This window comes from Falco biarmicus, chromosome 5 (assembly GCF_023638135.1).
Source record: "Falco biarmicus isolate bFalBia1 chromosome 5, bFalBia1.pri, whole genome shotgun sequence".
In the NCBI taxonomy this organism is placed as follows: Eukaryota; Metazoa; Chordata; class Aves; order Falconiformes; family Falconidae; genus Falco; species Falco biarmicus.
Genome location: NC_079292.1, coordinates 67916513 through 67938738, shown reverse-complemented (window position 1 = coordinate 67938738; position 22226 = coordinate 67916513). Strand labels below are relative to the sequence as shown.

Here is a 22226-nt window from a genome sequence, read left to right as displayed (position 1 = left end):
GCAGTGCATTCACCTTAGCATAGACTAGATGACTCCTTTTTGGTGCTAGTTCTTTGGACTGGGAGTAAAAACAACTTAGGACAACTCTTACACTTGTGACTGAAAGTTAGGCACGTAATACGGTAGATGCCCCCACAACATGGGTACCCTGTTTGTCCTCATCTGTAACATGATTTAAGGTTGTTATAATTGGCTTTGTCCCATAAGATATGTCTCTTGGTCTCAGTCTTTTCTCAGATTTTGTCAAAGCAAGGAAAGTGGGAGGTAAGAGATCAACTTGAAAGGAGATCATCTTGAAAGGTCTTTTCCCAGTATGACAGATGTCGGGATTTTTTTTGTAGCTTCCCATTGGGCGTCAGTGTGTGAGTCATTACCGAAGGCTAGGACGTCATTGTGTTTTTTCCCATGAAGAGCTGATCTTCAAGATGGCTGCAGATCCAGAGTGCTTGGATGTTGGGCTGGCTGCCATGGTCTGCAAGGAGATGACTCTAATGATAGAGGAAGAGACACGGTTAAGGGAGTCTGTTGTACAGATGGTGAGTAACAATAGACAACTCTTACTTTGCTTGCAAAAGAACTTTTGGCTCCCTCCTGCTCTCCCCCCCCCCCCCCCCCCCCTCCCTGGATTAGAGTTTTTATAGCAAGTGTCTTGCCTGTTTGTTTATTAGGGTGTGTTGATGTCTGAAGAAGAGGTGTTTGAACTGGTTCCAGATGATGAGCGTCAGTGCACAGCTTGCAGAACCACATGCTTCTTGTCAGCTCTTACATGTTCCTGTAATCCTGAGCGTCTGGTATGCTTATACCATCCGTCTGATTTATGTCCATGTCCCATGCAGAAGAAGTGTCTAAGGTACACAGAACTTTTTTCCCCTGCTTTTCTTCCATATTCAGTAGTTTGCTGGAGACCAGTGACCAAATACAACATTTGGCCACACTTCTGTCTTTACGGAGTATTTTTATCCTCTTTAGTTTCTTCATTCCAGGGCCACAGGTATTATGTATGTTCTGTCTTTCTGGCCTGGTTGTGGCTGGAAAAACGCAATATAAGCAATATCCTGGCTTTTGTACGGGCATTAATACTTTATTTTCCTTCCATATCTCCAGGTACCGTTACCCACTAGAAGACCTTCCTTCTTTGCTGTATGGAGTGAAAGTTAGAGCACAGTCTTATGACACCTGGGTCAGTAGAGTTACAGAAGCTCTGTCTGCCAGTCTCAACCACAAGAAAGGTCAGACTTCTGTTGTTCATAGTAGGATGTCCTGAAACACATTTCTTCTGTGTTACATTTAATGAGATAAATGCTGTGTATTGTTTAGTGGAAAAAAGAAATGAGCTAATCTGAGAGTGTAATGCAACTAATTGTGTGTTTCAAATTGAACTAGCCTTGAACGAGTTGGAACCTTGATTGAAGGCCTTTAAAGCAGTCTAAAATCTCTTTTGTTTTTGCATACAAATTATTTCTGTACTGTTATTACAGATGTGATTGAGCTGAGAGTAATGTTGGAGGATGCTGAAGACAGGAAATATCCAGAGAATGATCTTTTCCGCAGGCTCAGAGATGCTGTGAAAGAAGCAGAGACCTGTGCTTCAGTAGCACAGCTGCTTCTGAGCAAAAAGCAAAAACACAGGTAGGACAGGCATTTTTTTCCAACAGTTTCCATCTGTCTGTTTTGTTACTTGATTGGATCTGGAAACGTAAGAATCCTGAGGTGTCAGTGCCTACTAACTTCTGTCAGTGTTTCCTGTCTGCAGTGCTGACTCATTGAGAGGTAGAGGAGGCAGATACAGTGGAGCAGGCAGATACACAAGGGGCCAAAAAAGTGGACTTGGTTGGAATGTGTTAAACATATTCAGCTGACTTGGGTACTGAAATGTGAAAGCTTTTGGAGGAGTTGTGTTTGATCACTGATCAGGTGTTTCTCTGAATGTGTGGGAGAGTTGTAGGAAAAGACTAGAGAAAAAAATGCAGAGGAAGTCTTGACATGAATATATTTTAAGTAGCATGGCTAAGTACATAGCTTAAAGCCATGGAAAGAAAATCTGTTAAGACATTGGATTGCAAAGCAAAATGCTTGAGAACTAGGAAATACCAGTTATGGTTGATAAGGCAAGTGCAGCTGTATCTTACAGTACAGCATTTCTCAAAAATACTTATAAATTTGCCAGCTGTTCTCAAATTGCAGAACATGTTGTGATGCTGATGGAGTTACTGGAAGATGCAAAGGTTGCCAGCATTGACTGGAACAAGAGGATCTTGGGGAGCAGAGCAGTGTAGCAGAGCAAAAAGCCCTCATAGTTTGAGCTAGTCTTTTACTTCTTGGGAAGGACCATGGGAGGCAGTGATGTGTGGTTGAAAGTAGTGGCTTGCCTCAGTGACTTTGGGCAGTTTAGTTAGACTCCCTTGGTTCTCTGTATTGCCTGCCTAGCCTGTGGCTGTGTCAGTGTTACTCTGTCCCCTGACCCTACCTCAGCAATCTGCTGGATGTGTCCCTTTGTTCTGCTTTCATGAGCCTTCAGCAACATGTTCTTCCTTCTCTCCTACACGTTCTGTGCACTGAATAGAAGTCCCATTAAATGAATACCTTGTTAATTATAATACCCAAATTTGCTACACAAAACATAACGCATATCATAATTGCTTGAACACTGAAATGCTAGAGTTACACCACAGATCCAAGTATAATACCTGATATGATTGGAAGGCTATTATAAAAGAGAGAAGCATTTTTACTATGTTTGAAGGGAAAGGAAGGCTGTCCTGTTTGGTTTTTATTGCTTGTTAGGATTCCACTACCATGGAGGTACGGTCACTTAAAATACTGGTCTGGGTGAGGGAAACGTGCTACAGGGGTTGCATTACCCTGTTCCTAATGTGGTTTAACTTTTTTGGTAGCTCGCAGGTGTTCCTGCTCTCTTGCTGCCTGCTCTTCCCTCTGCTGTGGTTGTTGGCCTTCTTTCAACAGACTTGCCTTCAGTTAATTATTTCCAGCACTACCCCAAGAAACACAAGGGGTGGAAAGATCTGACGACTTTCAATGCTGTGTCTTATCTAAAGCTGAGAGAATTCTGTGGGGCAAAAAAAAGGACTTTTATATACATCTGAGGGCTGTTGTATGCCAAATAGCAACATGTTACAAAATGGAGGTTTGAGAAAGATTTTTGAAATCTTTGAACAGTGCTAGGAAATTTAAATATAAGATCATGTTCAGCTTCTTTTAACATTTGTGTTCGTATTTAATGCGTTGAGAAGGATCACATTTACACAGAGGATAAGGTTATTAAAAAAGCAAAATAAAAATGAGTGCTCAAACAGAACAATTTGGCAGGGATTAAAGGAGCAGTAAACTCATGCTCAAATGTAGCAAAAGAAAATCTATTCCTTGTGCATCTGATAATATATATTAACCTGAAAAATAGGTGATGCGTACCTGTGAAGATGTATCCAATATTCCAGTTCTGTGTGTCTCTCCACTGTTGAAAGTTGTTTCCATAGGCAGGGACAGTTGTATCATTTTGTTTGTGCTGTGGCAGTCCATGGTTGGATTAGGGACACAACGCCAGTGCAGTGTTTCAGAGGGGTGCCCTCCTACAGTGGTGTCTCGGAGCACCACACCATTCACTCTTCTGCAGGAATATTGGAGGCACAGCAGGCTCAGCGCAGCTACTACTCCATCCTGTCTGTCATCAGTGTTTTTTTCCCCTCTGAGTTTCAGATAGGCTGTAATTATATTTAATCATTAATCTAAATTTTACTTTTACAATTACATGTAAGTCCATAGTTTGAAAGATGGAGTTTTATTTTTCTTTAATGTTTCTGTAGTAATAAAATGTGGATTCACTAGCAGGGAACAACTCTTCAGTGTTTTCAAATCTGTCCTGTTGTGAAGTTGTGCCTGCCAGCGATATGTATACCAAATGTTTAGTTTGTGCAGTGTGTCACTTGGAAGTCTTTTACCACACAGAGCGGGCTTGTTATACTTTATTCAAGTGATACTTAATGGAAGTGTCTTTGCAGAGCACATCCTACTCAGTAGCAGTCTTCTCCTCTTGCAAGGCCAGTTTCTCTGGCTACAAGAGAGAGCACTCTAGAACATAACACTACTTTCAGAGCTTGTTGCTGTTACTTATCTCAGATGTCTTGTCAGTGCTTGTCATGGCAGTCAACCTCTTGAGCTGCCTAAAGGAGGCTTTTTGGAGCTATGTTCTACCTTTTTTGAACAAACTCAATTTGAAAGACAATGCTACATCTGAAAAGCAGGGTAAATTCTCTTGAAGATGCTTAGAGGAATTACGTTAGACTTAGTTTTCAAGATTTTGGAATACTTGTGGAGTTTGATTTCTTTAAACTAAGTGATGAATTTTTTTTTTGTAACTTCTCAGTAATCTTGTTAGTTTTGTCACTGGGAGTAAATCCAGGGATTATAATCTTAACTTTCACCTAATATTGTTTAATTATGTCCATTCATACAGCAGACAGAGCCAAGATAGTGGAAGGACACGGACCAAGCTAACTATGGAGGAGCTTAAAGCTTTCGTACAACAGTTGTTCAGCTTGCCCTGTGTTATCAGCCAAGCCCGACAAGTGAAGGTAAGTTTGCATCTGCTCCTCAGATCATGTCGTGCTTTTTACTTTGTTCTGTTTTTGTGGTTTTGAGATTTTTTTTAAACAGATAACGTTGCCTGGTGTAAAGGATGAAAGGCTTTTTTCTTTAAGAATCAGTTGTGCACTGGCAGAGGTGGATTGAGTGGGGTGTTTAATGTCTAGCTTCTCATGTAAAGCAGATAGCTGCTTTGCAATGATACCCCTGGCCTCAAGAAAGTAAAAGACTCTGGAAAGATGTAGCTCAGTGTCTCCCTGCTTTACTGGGTAATCTTGCTGGTGTTACTGGAGTTTTGCTGATGATGTTGCTGCCTGTCCATAATGGAATGGTAACATCCGTTTCCAGTTCATTTATAAGCATGTCGCTAAGTGGGCAATGACAGCATTTGTACTTTCATGCCAGTATAGTCATACCATTGAATATGTAGGGCTAAATTTGGGACCTTAAGCGTGGGTATCTAGTGCCCTGTGAGATACTCTGAAGTATTTCACCTGGCCTCTGTTGCCATCTTCAAAGAATACCTTAGCTCTTGTGTAGCAGTCTCAGACAGTGTGGGGTATTGATGGGGTATTGCCCATGCAGTCGGCATTTAGGCAAGCAAACAGAGCACTTTAAGTGACAATGCATTCGTTTTCTAAGCTGCCTGTTGCAATGGGCATTGTCAGATGTAGTGGTCTCACTTCAGTTAAACCAAGGTAAAAGATCCCTCCCACCTGTCACTGTCCAGATGGCCCAGTTTTATCTCTCTGAAGCAGTTACTCCTATTCCAGCACTGTTAATGCTCTCTATAGTGGTGGAATTCCTGATTAAATCCTACCCTTTATGTTTTTTGTGGAAACTTCTGAAGATTACATTGATGTGTTTCTTTAGGGGAGAGGGAAAGCAGTACCACATTGGCAATTGTTCTGTAAATACTTCTCAGCCTTGTTTTCCAGGTTACAGCCTCCTTAATCTGTATGCACAGCCCGTGTTTCTTGTCCTTCATGTATATATCTTTGCACCTGTCTTTGAATGGATCTAGACTAATAAGTAATCCAGATCGTACTGATTCCCCTGGCTGCTATTATCATTTATCACTCTGGCAGTCTGTATCGTAGCAAGTGTTTTCAGCAGCAATCTTAATTTGTTTCTCTGTCACTGATGATGAAATGTTAAATAGTGTTTCACCTACTAACCAAGTTCTAGAAAACTCCTTCAAGAAACAATAAAGATTTTTCAGCTTGAGAAATGGTTCTTGATGTATGTTAATCATTTATTAACACACATGTTCTCTGTCAATAACAATTTCAAGAAGAATGTTCTATTGTGCTAGATTGAGGGCCTAAAATTCTAAACATTACCATATCTGCAGCAGCTACTAAATAACCAAACATACAGTTTAAAAATGTTAGTCTTGTTTGAGAACGCCTCTTTTCTGTGTTTACTAGTGTTAATTATCTCCATCTTAATTAATGAATTCTGTATTAACTTTTCCATGGTAACTCAATGTTGGTGTCACAGAGAGACTTTATATTGGACTTCTTGTCATTACAATATTGGCATGTTGTTGCTGAAAAGAAGTACCTTCAGAAATCTGTAGGACTCCAGGATACAGATTTTCCAGGCCTGTTGATGATAATCTTTTCCCAGCAGCTAATAGTGGAAAGTATGTTGTTATCCTCATATGATAGGATGATTTTACTACACTTCTTTCCACATACAAACCAGAAATATTTACTAGTATTTACTCATGAAATTTTATCATCATCTATTAATAGACCTATACGATTGTTCTCAAAGGAGATTTTTTTTTCTAATGTATTTAAAACCTTCTTATAATTAAGACATAATTCTTTGATGACAGAGCTGTGGACATGCAATAAACTCTTGACAGTTTTAATTGGTGTTTTTGTCTAAATATTTTCTCCCAACTATTCTCTTTTCCCACTGCTGCTCAGCCTTAGGAAACTGGTTCTGTTGAAGTATTCTGTGCATGTGTATGTTCTTGAAGCTTCAACATAATCACTAGCCAATAAAATAAATATTATCATTTTACTGGTTACAAACCATAGTCTCCTAGTTTCTGAACGAAGTCAGATAATGATCATTTATGCCTAAGCACTCACTAACTTTCAGCATGGCATTTGAATGCAATTATCCATCATTATGAATTGCAAAATAATTGTCATGTTGGATGATGAGTATTTTCTAACATAAAAGGCATTATAATTATTAAACTTAATAATTTGTCACTATAAAGCATTCAGCATATGTTCCCTGAATCAAAATCTTTATAATGTGGATCTTGTTCTTTTTTGTAAATGCCTTCTGGTTTCCAGTCATGAAAAAACAACACCAGACAATAAGGGCAGAAAGCTAAGGGTTAGGTTAGGAAATGCAGGTTTTGCTCCTTATTGTGCCATTGACTAGCCATGAGAAATACCTGCCACTTTGTAAGAGACTCAGGAGTTAATCAATTGAGTATACTGGTTGAATGACCTTGAATGAATCTCCTGCAGAGATTTTCCTGTCTGTTTGCTGTCTTTGATTTTTATCATTGCAGTGCCAAAACATGAGGATGGGGACAACTGCAGCAGTGCAGTTGGATTTCTCTGAAATTGTCTCCTTTTATTAGAGGATTTTGCATTTTCACTTCTTTCTTTTGTGCAATAAAATCCTGATGTGCTTAAGTGGTGGGCCTGCTTTAGGAAATAGTAATTACAAATTTGACCATCATTATTTTAATGATCTTCTGGTATTCATGTCCGTGTGCAACTCTGGTGTGTTCTTTCTCCTCAGCATGTGTTGTTCTGTTGTGTATTACCATCATTACTGTAATGTCATAATGCTAGATTGAAAGGATAATCTGCTTGCAGAGGTCCGCTTTCCCACCACTATTTTGAAATTAACGTTGGTTGCACAACACTTAATACTCTGTTTTGTTGGGAGCTGTAGGCAGTTGCGGTCGTACTATTTTAGGTGCAGGGTTTGATGCAGCTAATGTGCCTAGTGTATGAAACAGGCCACCGAATGAGTTTAGAGGGTCTGTTACTTAATATGTGTCAGGCTTGTGACAGCTAGCTGGCATTGTGTGTAGAAGCTGTGACTGATTATGTGATGATCACATACAAATTCACAGATGACTGCTCCCTCAGTCAACTTTCCCTTTTGGTTCTATGGACATTTCTTTTCTAGTTGATTTGTACTGTTTGTTACTTCAGAATCTGCTTGATGATGTAGAAGAATTTCATGAGCGTGCTCAAGAAGCTATGATGGATGAGATCCCAGACTCTTCCAAGCTGCAAGAGTTGATAGACCTGGGCTCTGGCCTTTATGTAGAACTTCCTGAATTGCCAAGGCTGAAGCAAGAACTGCAACAGGCACGGTGGCTGGATGAGGTGAGATCCACCCTCTTGGATCCCCAGAGGGTCACCCTAGATGTGATGAAGAAGCTGATTGACTCAGGTGTGGGCTTGGCACCGCACCATGCTGTAGAGAAAGCTATGGCTGAGTTGCAGGAGCTGCTAACAGTCTCGGAGAGGTGGGAGGAGAAGGCCAAAGTCTGCCTGCAGGCCAGGTGAGTGTTCCTTTGCAAACTGTTCTTATATGTTACACACTTCTGGGATTCTCAGCCTCTTTTGAGGAGTGTGCTGAGAAGCTGGGGGCTTTGAAACTAGTGTATTTTGGTTTTTTTACCTTCCAGCAGTTTAACTGCTCAAGAGTTGGACTTGATGAGTTGCAGAAGAGTTGATTCCTTATCATGTTGCACAGTGCTAGGAGGCTGTGAGTGTTGCTGCTGTCTTTGGTATTCATCCCCCTCAACTAAAAACACTTGAGTATGCTACACAAGGCAGCTTCCTCAATGTTAAAGGAGCTCTGATGCTGTGCCCTTTTGAACTTGATTGTGCAAAGTCCGTCAGCTTTCTCACCTCTTTGTTCTTTGGTAGCCAGTAGCACCCTTGAAGAATAGAGCCATGGTATCCTGCACTGCAGTATAGTGATGAAGTTGCATTACCAGCCTGTCAAATTCATATGGATGTAGTTGACATATTGAGAGAAGGCTGGAATTGGGTTTTTCTTACCCTAGGCCGCGCCAAAGTGTGGTTGCTCTGGAGGGCATTGTGAATGAAGCAAAGAACATCCCTGCTTACCTGCCCAATGTGCTGGCACTGAAAGAAGCCCTGCAGCGGGCTAGAGACTGGACAGCTAAAGTGGAGGCCATTCAGGTAGGGGTTACAGCCGGGACTGGAATCTTCTGCTTGCATCCTTTTATTTAGATGTTGTTTATTCCTAGCCCCTCCATTCACAAAAGGTGACCTGAAGGGAAGCCTTGCTATAGCTGTTGAATGTGCTTACCGTAGCTCATGTGCTTGAATTTCTCTTTCTTTTTGTGCTTGTGTTTCCCCATTGGCTATCCAGTTTCTGTTTTCCTTCCTTTTATGCGTTTCATGGGGGATGTAAAAGCCCGCAAATTCATTATGATACAAATGTAACTCTTAAAGGGTGGGTATGTGGTATTGAAACTGTTATGCGTACTGTCACTGAAAATACTTGGCTGCAGCAGAAGACATTCTGCTCACAGATCTTCAGCTTTGGAGCTGGCTATGGAAATGGTTTGTTGTTTGTGGTGTTCTCCCCCATGGCAGTGATGGCTGAAATTTTCTATCTGAAATAAAGTTATGACATCGTTAGTTCAGTAGCCTCCCCTTCTATCGGTAAACCCACTTAACTTGATCCAAAAGGGACATGGCTTCTGTCATACTTACAGGTGTTGATCTCTGGACTGCAACTGCTATCCTTATATAAGGTATTTGTTGGGAACTGAAGTGAGAATCCCAATTGATTTCACATCAGTCCCTGTACAATTCTCAGATATAGTAGCTTGCTGTTAAGCAGACAGCATTTAAGGCAGCCATCTAGAAATGGAATGTTATCTTACTCACTAAGCCAGCTGGCCATGTCAGAATGACTTTTAAAATAAAAACTGTATGAGATGGGTTTTTTTAAATACCAGTAAGATTGAAACATTGCCCTCCTTTCCTTTCCTATGCAACTCTTATTTTAGTCAGTGACAAGATAGTGTATGGCTTGAAATTAAGCTGGCTACTGATACAATGGACGAATTGTTGGTTTAGAAACATTTCTTTTACTCCAGAATGGGAGCAACTATGCCTACCTGGAGCAACTGGAGAGCTTGTCTGCAAAAGGCCGCCCAATACCAGTGCGTCTTGATGCCCTGCCACAGCTGGAATCACAGGTAGCTGCAGCACGTGCCTGGCGGGAGCGCACAGGAAGGACCTTTCTGAAGAAGAACTCAAGCTACAGCCTGTTACAGGTGAGCAACAGACACTTCTGTATCAGCCTTCAGAAACTGGTCTTAATGGCCCTCTGTGGTCTGGAAGGAGCAGCTGGTTCAATTACAGTAGATTACAGATCCTTTTGAGAATAGAATATAATAAACTTCAGCTGTTCTCAGGTGAAAGGGGTGAAAAAGTCTGCTTGGCTAGTCTTGTTTTACCTATAGACAACCTCAGCTGTTACTTTTGCAGAAACAAATTAAAACTCTCCTTTTTGGGAGGGAAAGAAAAGGATTTATCTTTTTTGTGTAGTTGTAGAAATGGAGGCCTGAAATGGTCATAGAAACTGTCTTTAACAGGTGAATATTTTAACTTGTTCCACTGCTTAAATTCTGGGAGAATAGATTAGATATTTTATAAGCTGTAGTCACTGTCTTTGTTTTAATAAAAATCATTCATGTGTTTGAAGATTTATCATATCTGCTTGACAAGCTTCCCTTTTTTCTATGGAAAACAATTGAAGTTCTTCCAACTCTTTCTTGTAGTTTGTATTTTTCATACTCTTATCTCATTGCTGTTTCCTGTGGTTTGTCTTCACTGTTGGTGTGGTGTCCAAAACCAGACAGAATCCTCTCACTGTGGCTTCCCTAGTGCCACATGAAATGCAGTGATTGCATCTTGTGTCTCAAAGGCGATACTGCAGTTTAAGGTTTCCCATGGGATCTGCCCCTATTGCTACAACATCACATTTATTTCTGCTCAGTTTGTGATGCCCTCCAGGTCCAAATTTTTTTTGCTGTATTCTTCTGCCTAATATGTTCTGGTTTTGCATTTGACTGTTTTTCTAAATGTATCATTTTGAACTTTACTATATTGAATTTAATTTGTTAGATTTTGATTCAAGTATGCCTTTCAACTAATCAAGATGACTTAAAATTTAATTCTTGTTCTTAAAAATGCTTTGCAGCCTCTCATGTTTGATACCAAAAGGCTTATAGCATATTTTTTTAGTTTTTACATCAGCCAAATTTCTGATACAAATCGTGGCAGATCTTTAAGACTTGATGAAGGTGCTTGAAGTGAATGTTAAACTACTGATATCTGTGTACAGTATTTCAGTTAGCTATAGGTATGATAGTTTAATAGATATTTTAATTTAATCATGAAAACACAGTGGCTTTCAGATTGACCTGCCACGTCATGCTGATTACATACAAATTCTATACTTCTGAAATAGTTGTATCTTTTTCTGTTTTTCTGCTCTTCCTAGCATTAAGTGACAGATATCAAAGGTGTTAGATTGCTGAGTATTTTTTGCTCTCTGGTGACTCTCTTGTAATTCCTTTAGTAGATGTTCTCATATATGTCCCTGAAATCCATAATTATGGATTAGAACTTTTTTCTCTTCTTGGCATCCTTGATTCTGATGCTATAAGTTTGCTTGGTGGTTACAGGTTCTGAGCCCTCGGACTGATATTGGTGTTTATGGGAGCAGTAAGAACAGACGGAAGAGGGCAAAGGAGTTGATGGAGAAGGAAAAGGAGAAAGATCTTGACTTGGAATCCCTAAGTGAATTGGAGGATGGGCTGGAGGAGGCCAGGGATACCGCAGCTGTGGTAAGGAGCAGTGAAAAGTATTGCCTCCTGGTAACGTGGATTTAATTTGTCTCTGATCTGTGGAGAAATCTTATGGAAGAACTGATAAATTAATTTCACTGAAAAAAATATGTTTGACACAAGAATATAGTTCAGCTTTAGCTGTAGTGAAAGTAGAGGGAAGCACGGTTCAGAGTAAGTGCTGGTATTTAATGTATTGGGCTATGGGTAAGACTTAAATGGTCTTGTGTTAATATGTGTAGCTGCTCATCTGATATTACTGGCACTCATTGACATCTCATCAAAATAATGTGGAATGAGGGACAACTCTCTTGAACAGTACCAAGGTATATTTGGTTAGGTTGATTTTGAGGGCAGCCTGTAAACGCTTGGCCATAGAAACTGGGCTGGGGGGAATGTTCTATTTGATTCCTCCTTGTTGGGAGGATATTGATGCAGCTTATCAGAAGAATTTGCTGTCATCTGGCGGCCCTTTCTCTGGGAACAAAGAAAGTATAAGCAGGGTCATTAACGTGGCTTACACACAGTCTGGTTTACCTTAGTATGCTTTGTTACAGTTACTTGAATGGAGACCCTGCGGAAATGCGAGGTGCTTCAGGAGATATGTGGCCACTCAGATGCTCCTGGTGCTGAGTCAACATTGAAACAATGCTCAGCTGCATTTTCTTGGTAGACAAATAGATGGAACCAATTCTGACTTCTTTCCTGGAGTCAAAACGCGTTCTTCAGGTGGCCTTATGACAGATTTAATTATGAACTTCAGAAACATTGTAGATGCAAAGAAGCTTTTCTAAAGTTTACACAAAATCTGTCAGAAGGACTCAGGGGAGTAATGAGTAATTGAGGAGAAGGTATTTTAGCTGAAGTTTTAATTAGATCACACAATTCCTAAATTTTGGGCTAATATAACTAGGAAGATCCCCTGATAATGTTTTTGTCTTTTTCTTTTCCTAGAATGCTAATAAAATGTAATCTCTCTTAGCTGTGAAAGTCATGAACTGTTTTTTGCCTTTGCTGGGTAGGTGGCCGTATTCAAGGAACGGGAACAGAAGGAGATTGAAGCTATGCATGCTCTCCGGGCAGCTAACCTGGCCAAGATGACTATGGTGGATCGAATTGAAGAAGTCAAATTCTGCATCTGCCGCAAAACAGCTAGTGGATTCATGCTACAGTGTGAGCTGTGCAAAGACTGGTTTCATAGTGGCTGTGTGCCCCTTCCAAAAACAAGTTCTCAGAAGAAGGGCTCTAGTTGGCAGGCCAAAGAAGTGAAGTTTCTGTGTCCACTTTGCATGCGTTCTCGAAGGCCAAGACTTGAGACAATACTGTCTCTGCTGGTGTCCCTGCAGAAGCTGCCCGTACGGCTGCCGGAAGGGGAGGCATTGCAGTGCTTGACAGAACGTGCCATGAGTTGGCAGGACAGAGCACGGCAGGCTTTGGCCACTGATGAGTTGTCCTCTGCTTTGGCTAAGCTTTCTGTGCTCAGCCAGCGAATGGTGGAGCAGGCAGCACGGGAGAAAACAGAGAAAATAATCAGTGCAGAGCTACAGAAAGCAGCAGCTAACCCAGATTTGCAGGTAGGGATATCTTGCTCTTTACTGTGCTGCTTTGTTCTTTGGTGTGTTGAAAAACCTTCTCTTTCTTAGAGAAGCTTGGGGGAGAGGAGAGGGAGGGCAGTTAAAAGCTGAGAGTTAGACATGTCAAAATTGTGTGGTTCGGTGCTCCTCAGTCTCGGGCAATGGCTGGCTTCAGTTAATGTGCTGTGCCAGGAACAGGTCTGTTGCTTTGTACTCATTGTCAATAGCAACTGCTGAAGGTGCTTGCAAGAAATGTCAGTTCAGACATAGCAGCTGGCTAAAGACCTGAAGATGTGTAAAGCAGTGGCTAGTTTGGTGTCCGAGTTCCATTTCCCTCTTGACAGAATCAGAAGTCTGTAATTCCTCATGGATTGTCACTCTTAGGCATTTGGTGTCTTGTTAATAAATTTCAGTGAGGTCTGTAGGCAAACACTGGTACTTCCAGAGGTGGCCTTTTCATTTCTTTTCATTTTGAGATTGAGATTAGGTGATGCTGTGGTGAAGGAGCTTGTATAACCACAGGCTATAATTTGGTAGCACTGAACAGCAGTATCTAGATCTTTCTAGTCACTATTATTCAAAAACATGGAAATAAAATTAGAACATTTTCCTTGGGTATTTCCCTGTCTGTCTTCATGTCTTGCTGTAACTAGGCTTTTCTGTGACTGCCCAGGCAGTTACCCTCAGGCCAAAATAACTTTTCTTTGTTAGTAACTCTTTAGCCTTTTTATAGATTGTTTTCTTGAAAATTTATTGTTTCATTCCCATGTTCCATTTTTCTTCTAGGGACACTTGACTAGTTTCCAGCAATCAGCCTTTAACAGAGTGATAGGGAGTGTCTCCTCATCCCCACGGCAGACTTTGGATTATGATGATGAAGAGACAGACTCTGATGAAGACATCAGGGAGACATATGGCTATGACATAAAGGTGAGTAATCCAGTGTGGTTTGTCTGCATAGAATTAATCCGGAACACCTGGTTTTCTTATTAATTCAATTTATTTCAGACTATTTTTTTCTATCTTAAGCTATCTATGTACATTTTTCCCTGGCTCCTGTTGCAGAAGAGGTGGTACTTTGATTTTTATCTGACTGTCTCAGTTCTGGACTGTTGGGAAGTTTCATAATGTTTTTATTCAAAATTTCCGAACGTCCTGTTTGAGTTTGAAAAGGTGCTTTTTAGTGCTAAGTAAAAGGATACACTTCTCAAGGGATTTGTATTTATAATACCTTGGGAGGATGAACATTGCCTAAATTGCCCCATTCAGAGATACCATGAGTCATAAATATGAGTAAGTGTCTATATGGAGAGCTCTAAAACAGCTTTTGCTACAGTGAAAAATTAGTCTTTGAAAACTACGTGCCTAAAAGATGTTTCCTGGTGCCAGTTTTCATACCTTTCTCTTCATTCAGCCCTCATTTAGAAGAGGTACATGTGTTCAATTTCGGATGTGTGGAAATAACTCAGGACTAGATGTCTGGATTCAGTTCAGAAATTTTAATTGCAGTTAAATGTTTAAAATACTTTAACCAGAGAAGAACTGTCATGAGGAAAATGCAATTGTAGAGATAACCAAGTGTTTTCAATATGATGTATTTCACTTCAGAACTTCTGAAATATCCTTCTGATACATGTAGAAACAAAAGCAGTGCCACTGTTCCTTCCTGTACAGTGTTTCCTTTTTAGCAATAGTGTCATGTCTATCTTAAAAAAATTTGTAACTTCTAAAGCAGATTTTCTGGTTTATAAAGGAACAGTAAATTTTCCAGATACGATTTGCCTCAATCTCCTGTTCTTAGTATTTTGTTTCTAAGGAGCTTTATGCTAATACATACATTTGTCTTAACAGTCCCATGTGAAATGCCAACAAGAGTACATTGCAATTGGGTGTTAACTGCTGTTAATTAGATTAGCTTTATATTAAAAAATCCCAGTAATTTCCAAATTGTTCTTTACATCAGTGTCATAATAAAGCATTTCTGAAAGATGTGGTATTTTCTGAAGCTGTGATAAAGCGTATGTCAAGAAAGATGGCATATGCTTGTCAGGATATGAGGGTTTTGCAGGAGTGTAATTTCATTTGTTTAATGATTCTGCTGTCACGATTTCAAAATCTGTTACTTAACCATTTAGATTTGGGTGCCCACTACTATATGTAATTGTAAAAAAACCAAACCTGAACGTAAAAATCTGTCGAAGCAAAGCTGATTGGGACCAGAAATGTCCTTTGTCAACTAACATGGTTGGAATAAAAGACAAATTTTCAGTCAACCAGATTTGTCAGGTTTAAACTAGGAGCAGCAATGTTCAAAAGAAATATTAAACTCTGAGAAACTTTGCATATTTTTAGACTGTTGGCTTTCAAGGGCTGAGTTTTTTCCAGTTTATGATCTATAAGCATTTTCCAGTCAACTAATGTGTTTACAAAAACCAACCAAACAACAAAACCCTGCCATGATGCCTCATGAATTTGCTCTCAGTAACTTCAGAAGTAATCCTTGGATCCCTAAGGGTCCATAGGCTATTTCAAAACCCATGGTCTTGGACATCTCAAGTACAACAGTGGCTATAAAAACAGGTGTGAAAAGGCCTGTTTGATTATATTGTGCTTTTTCTAATTAAAACATGATTCTTCTCATCAAATACTTCGTTATGACTGCAATAGCTAGACACTTGTAAGATTTGTTCCAAGCAGACTGATTCACTGATCAAATTTAATGTAAATTTTCTTCACCTTTAGTTGCTTTGATTTCTCACATATTTTTCCTCGTTCCTTTGCACCTGTTGCCTATGTCCACCAAATGGTGATATTTTTTTATTAATTGGTCTGTTGCTCCTGAATTTTCTTTAATGTAGTATAATACGATATCCAGAGCAAGATACTGTATGATATATAAACTTTACTTTGTAGGGGGAAATATCTTCCTCTTTCTGAATATACTTATTCTGCCTCTTCATCTGGGCAATTTAAATCTCAGTTTCCCAATTCAAGTTCTGTACTGAAATCATTAGTGTGCACTTCACTTCCTTTTAAACATGTAACTGAAAGCCAGAGAGAGATTACCATTCTTAAACTCCCTTTTTATGTCATGAAATGACAGTGTCTGGGTGGTACAATTTCCTGAGTTGGCCATTTTGGGACCCACACAGCTAATCTCCAGGTAAATATTGTCAATAACTGCTCTACAGCCTTTATCTTCTTGGGTTTTTTGTTTTGTGAAAGATTTCAGTCTTACACGGCATGCTAAAGGTGTTTAACCTGTTGGCCAGATTCATCACAAATGTAATGGGGCATCTAAGTTCTGGAAAGTGCTGTGGAAACAGGCAGCTGGTTGAGGAGATTATCTTTAATAATTTCACCTGCAGGGGTGAGGAAGAAGAGGGAGAAGTTAGTACTAGGAGGTGTCAGGGAATCTACTGAGATGGGCTTGTGCCTTCTGGATTCTCTGCTTAAGTCAAACAAAGCTTCTCCCACTGCTAAGAGATTTCTAATCTCCCTTCTTTAATGGATCCACCTGTACCTGAAGGCAGTGTTTCAGTGTGTGATGTATCTAGAAAGTCAAGCATCCCATCCTACACAATGCATTGAGCTGAGTGCAAGTCAATGCCATCGCTACTCTGTTCATGGAAACAGTGTCAAATATTACAGCCCTCTTCCTCCCACTGTTTGGTTCTATCTTAATATGGTTCAGGACTGCTGTAAAAGTCCCTATCCCAGGGCAACGTTTGATTGTTTGCCATTATGTTGATATTTGTGCTGGAACACCCTGTTTTTTCATCTTCCATAAGATCTTTAATTGTTTCTTCCTATAGTAACTATTATTTACTCAGCGTACTTCTGCTTTACTAAAGATACCACTCATTGTGGTCTTGCAGCCAAATTTTTCAAGAAAAAAAAGTTACGTAGGCCAAGAGTAAGCCTTTTTTCATTATCGTGACTTTTGAAGACCATACTTGAGGGACTGGTGAGTGAGGAACCTTGTCAAGCGTTTCTCATGCAGTAGCTATAAACCTATTGACCTATCTCCGTAGTTGCTTTGTTCATCCACTATTTAAGTAGGGATGTAACTTGTACCTTTTGCACATGGTCTTGTTGTCTCTGGTGGGGTGCTTCAAATTGTAGGGTTTTAGGAACAGTGAACTGATGAGTCTTAGAATTTACTTTGAGGTAGGTATTTTCTGGATCCAGATGTTGCATGTTTTCTGTGGGTCTTTTTCAGGACAATGCCAGTGTAAAATCTTCTAGCAGCTTGGAGCCCAATTTGTTTTGTGATGAGGAAATCCCCATTAAATCGGAGGAAGTGGTGACGCACATGTGGACGGCTCCCTCATTCTGTGCCGAACATGCATATTCATCTGCTTCTAAAAGTTGCTCTCAAGGTATTTGCTTTTGTATACGTTGAGATAAAATTAAAAAGATAGCTGGGACGAGCAGTCAGTGAGGAGGGGAACCGCTATGTTACCTGGCTAGTTGTAGAGGATATGTTGCCTGTGAGAAGGTACAGTAGAGTTACATTGCAACTAGTTTTCCTGATGTCTGATATATAAACCTTTGTCAATGTTTTTTGCTTGGAATTGTCTCCCTACTTAGATTGTTGCTGTAGAAAGTATGCAATTTCTTTTGGGTTTGGTCTCTTGCTTTTGTCCTTACATGACTTGCCTCCTGTCTAAAAGGTTCTAGCACTCCAAGGAAGCAGCCTCGGAAGAGTCCACTGGTACCTCGCAGTTTGGAGCCCCCTGTATTGGAGCTGTCACCTGGAGCGAAAGCTCAGCTAGAAGATCTAATGATGGTAGGAGATCTACTAGAGGTATCACTGGATGAGACTCAGCATATCTGGCGGATTTTACAGGCTACTCATCCACCCTCTGAGGACAGGTTCCTTCATGTCATGGAGGTATGGAACTTAAGAAATATTTTGGTATGGCAAAAGCCCCAGCCACTTCTTTCTTTTCTTTTTTCATTATTATTATTATTATTATTATTATTATTATTATTATTATTATTATTATTATTATTATTATTATTATTATCATCCTGGGTAGTTGAGTGCTTAGTTACTTGACATGTTTGGATTTCAACTGGGGACTAGTAGATTCCAGAAAAAAATAATTAAGAGATCCAAAAATTCAGTTCTTGATCACTCATACCGTAGCACTGTCCTCCACAATTAACCGTATTTAGAACAGTTTTCTCAGGCAGTTCCATATGCAAACCTTATTTTAGGAAATGTAAGGTTAGGGAAGGAAATGCTGTTCTTGATTATATAACCAGAACTGATCTGCAAAAAAAAAATCACAAGACACAAGAAACGTTTAGGAAGATGGAAAGTCTACACTTAGCTTGTATGACCTGTATGTTACTGAACTTTTTGTTGTTACTGGGGAAAGAACATTTTTTTTCAACAAAACATGGTTTGGTAATGCAGGTAGTAAGATTCCTATTATTCCTCAGGATAACATAGACATAGTAATTTTCTTATTAATATACTCTTCAGATGCACTGATCACTTTGCTCGGCTGACAGTGAATGAGGCAGGTTTATCTGCTGATTCTGAGGTCCAGTCAGAATCACTTGGCTTCATTCATGCGGTGGGTAAAGGATGTGTGCTGGAAGAGAAGGTCAACTGTTGTGCTGAAGAGCTGTACTGGAACCCATCCTTCATCATCTGTCAGGTGAAGTTAGGGGTCAGTTTGACCATGTGTGGTTAGGGAGTATATGATGGCTTTTTGGATTACTGAACTGCACAGGAATTGAAGATGGTTCCTTCTTGACTTTTTCGTAGTATACAGTCAATGTAAGATGGTTACATGCTGTGAGCAATGAGGTCAGATGTGCATATTAACCAGTTGTCTCATTTTCTTCAGTGCCATCCTTATACAATGGCAAAGTCAGTGTTGCCAAACTGCCATTAGTTAGGACAGTAGTATAAAGCAGACCCTGCCTCCAAAGTAGTCTGCTTTACCATGTTTTGAGCGAGGTGCTTCATAAGCTTAAAGTTCTTATAGTGGTTTAGGCATGGAATTCATTGAAGAACAGTTTGAATGCCAGCACATAGCAATTTATAAACAGCATGCCAGACTGTTACATTAATAGTTTTAAGCACAGCTTTTTTTATTCAGGGAAGGGGGCTAAGAGGGTGTGTGCGTAGTGACATATTCTGAGTAACCCTTATGAACGCTTGTTTGACCAGTACTGCTCATTTTTAATGGAATACCTTTCTACTTACACGGAAAACAGGTAGACTTCTGTAAAATCATCTTCAGAGGATTTGTTTTTGGGTGGAGGAGCTATACTAAGTAATTTACAATAAACAGAGTCTTTCTTTACTGGCTTATAGTATGTCCTTAATCTACTAATAATTATGAAGGTTACAGTATATAGCTGGATTAACTGAAACTGAGTCAGTCCTGTTTGTAAAAAAGGAGCTATACATGTGAATCTTCCAGATATATATAGGTCTTGTCATTGTGGATGATACCTGCAGCAACAGAATTTGCCAATTTTAAGCCTCGCTTCTGATCTGAATCTGCTATGTAAGAGTTGTTAATGATATTTACGATGTGCGTCAGTTTGGAAGCTATTCAAATAATGGATGTTACTTTCCCTTCTCTTGCTTGAGTTGATGATACATTTTAAAAATTCACCCATTGCTTTTTCTTAATCTCCAGAATAGCAATTGCTTTCTCTCAAAAATAATTACAGGCAAGACTGACCTAGGATGAAAAATAAGCAAGAGTATCTAACAAATGATTAATCTTCTCAACTTTTATTAAAAAGCTGTGCGAGAAGGGAGTTGTAATTACTGCTTATTCTGCATCCTTACCCTTGCTGATGTTTTCTTTTTCCACTGGACATTTCTGATTGATTTTACTTTGAAACAGTTCATGCCACTTAGGGTTTGGGTTTTTTCCTAGTATGGTGAAAATAAATGTGAGGCCCTCTTTGTTTAGAATTTGTAACAGTATGTTGCTGAATAGGTTTCTTCATATCATGTCATGGTAATTGGGGTGGTAAGTACATCTTCCAAATCACAGATTTGCAGTATATGAAAACTTGCATTAAAAAAAAATTTTCTTCTCACCCTTTCCATGAAGGATGACAGCATGGATGAGAAACCACTGAAAATGAGAGGGAGAGACTCTTCTGAGAGGAAGCGGAAACGAAAGCTGGAGAGAGCAGAGCAGTTCTTTGGAGATATGAAGCAAAAATCTAAAGAGCTGAAGAAACTTGAAAAACCCAAGAAGAAGAAGCTAAAACTCACCATGGATAAGACAAAGGAGCTGAACAAGCTGGCAAAGAAGCTGGCTAAGGAAGAGGAGCGGAAGAAGAAGAGAGAGAAGGCAGTTGTTGCAAAGGTGGAACTAGCAAAAGAGAGCACAGAGAAAAAAAGAGAGAAGAAGGTTCTAGATATTCCTTCCAAGTATGACTGGTCAGGAGCAGAAGAGTCAGATGATGAGAACGCTGTGTGTGCTGCACAGAACTGCCAGAGGCCCTGCAAGGACAAAGTGAGTTTTTTTCTTAGTACTGTCATAGGGCAATTCCATGCAAAGTCAAAAACCCTAATGCAGTTTAATAATTATGTTGAATAGCACAAGTAACAAAAGTGTTATGATTTAGAAATGAGAGAGAATTGAGTAGTACTTGGGTAGGTACTTAGACCTAGTAGGAAAAACTATAGCACTTCTTAATTCTCTTAGGTACTTTAAACAGGAGAAGATGATGGAAAATTAGAATCTGGGAAAAGGTGTTAGTGGGGAAGTTTAACCTCTCCAGGCTGTGTAATTTTTTTTTGCTGGCTATGTGGAACATGCATTGGCTGATTCAAAGGATTAATTCTTTGACTCAACTAGAAATGTTCCTGACTTCATTGTGTTTCTGAGCAGAAGTGGAATATGCAGTGTTCCTAAATGAAGTAAATTTTCTGTATTTCTTACATACAGTCTCTGAACAGTGATGCTGCAGACTGAGTGATCTACAAGCTGCAGTACTTAATTTTTCTTGTTGGGGATAAATAATCAGTGATTTTAGACCTAACTGAATTATTACAAAAGAAACTTATCTGCCTGTGGCTGTGGTACTGCTTATCCTGATTGTCATCTTTTAACAAGGACTAATCGATGATGAAAAAAACGTTAGTGTTGGAATTTTTTTCCTGTCTCTTAGAAGAAAAAAATTTGTTCTCAATGAAAGCTGGGATTGACACCCTACTGTGCTGGCTTGCACAAGAACGTAGCTATTACCATAAATATGAAAAACTTATTTCTTTTTTTGCAAAATTGAAACATGGAATTGAAGTAATCATCTGAATACTTAAAAAGACCAGTTAAAAGACCAGTTTTTTAAGTTTAAAAGTTAAGTCTTAAACTTAGACCAGGGTTAGAAATTGCCCTCAGTTGCTCTAAAGAAGATTGAGTATTTATACCGTTGTTCTCTTCACAGATGATACTTAACTTATACTAGTACATTTTTACAGAATTTGAGATTGCAATAGGGAGGAGAGTGCCTTTAAATTCATATTATAAAGAAGGTTGTACTATATTTGTCAAATTTCCATAAATGAAACTGAGTAAAATTCCTGGTTGTATAATCAAAGCTTTTAATGGAATGACTGTCTTGCTGTGAGATTGGATGTATTTTTGTACATTTGACAGGTGAATGCCATACAAGAAAAAATGGCAGCTGTAAGAATGTGATGGCTGAAGCTGCAGCTGTTAGTGTCTGTTACTGGTCACTTTCAAAAATGAGTTCAGCAATAGTTTTCCTATGAACTAAAGTAAAATCTTGGGATGGTAATGTTTCTTCATTTTAGATAGGTTGCCACTACTGTCATTTTTCTAGTATATTTTCATTTTCACATGCCCCTGTAAGGTCAAAGCAGAACTACAGCAGTAACAATTTTCATAGCTCTACCAGTGCATGCCATTAAAATTAAGAATCTGTGTTCCTTATCCTGCAGATCTCTTTCTGCCCACTGACTCAAATTAACATGTACTTTTGCTCAGGGAGCTAGAGAAATCTAATTCATCTTTTTTCCTTCCTAAGTTTTAATTTGCTTTTTATGCCTTTTCTAATTGTTCTATAGCAAGTTCAGGTCAAAGTTTGAAATATGTTAGCTTAAACGTTCTGACACTTTGGAGTTACACTTTGTGTGCATT

General features: G+C 39.4%; 1 protein-coding gene across 2 annotated transcripts in view; it reads left to right on the top strand.

The window, feature by feature from the left end:
• The window catches only part of KDM5A (lysine demethylase 5A), a 49352-nt gene that overhangs the window by 23881 nt on the left and 3245 nt on the right, over positions 1 to 22226 (top strand). The window contains exons 14-27 of one of the 2 annotated variants that reach the window (XM_056339218.1): positions 342 to 536; positions 669 to 850; positions 1105 to 1229; positions 1479 to 1629; positions 4472 to 4589; positions 7803 to 8158; positions 8669 to 8807; positions 9737 to 9916; positions 11333 to 11494; positions 12517 to 13068; positions 13855 to 13998; positions 17291 to 17450; positions 17745 to 17965; positions 20166 to 20576. In XM_056339218.1, the coding sequence (XP_056195193.1) occupies positions 342 to 536; positions 669 to 850; positions 1105 to 1229; positions 1479 to 1629; positions 4472 to 4589; positions 7803 to 8158; positions 8669 to 8807; positions 9737 to 9916; positions 11333 to 11494; positions 12517 to 13068; positions 13855 to 13998; positions 17291 to 17450; positions 17745 to 17965; positions 20166 to 20576 (3096 nt within the window). Of the gene's footprint in view, positions 1 to 341; positions 537 to 668; positions 851 to 1104; positions 1230 to 1478; positions 1630 to 4471; positions 4590 to 7802; positions 8159 to 8668; positions 8808 to 9736; positions 9917 to 11332; positions 11495 to 12516; positions 13069 to 13854; positions 13999 to 16171; positions 16232 to 17290; positions 17451 to 17744; positions 17966 to 20165; positions 20577 to 22226 lie in introns of those variants that run through there. The other variant, XM_056339219.1, reaches the window with a different exon arrangement.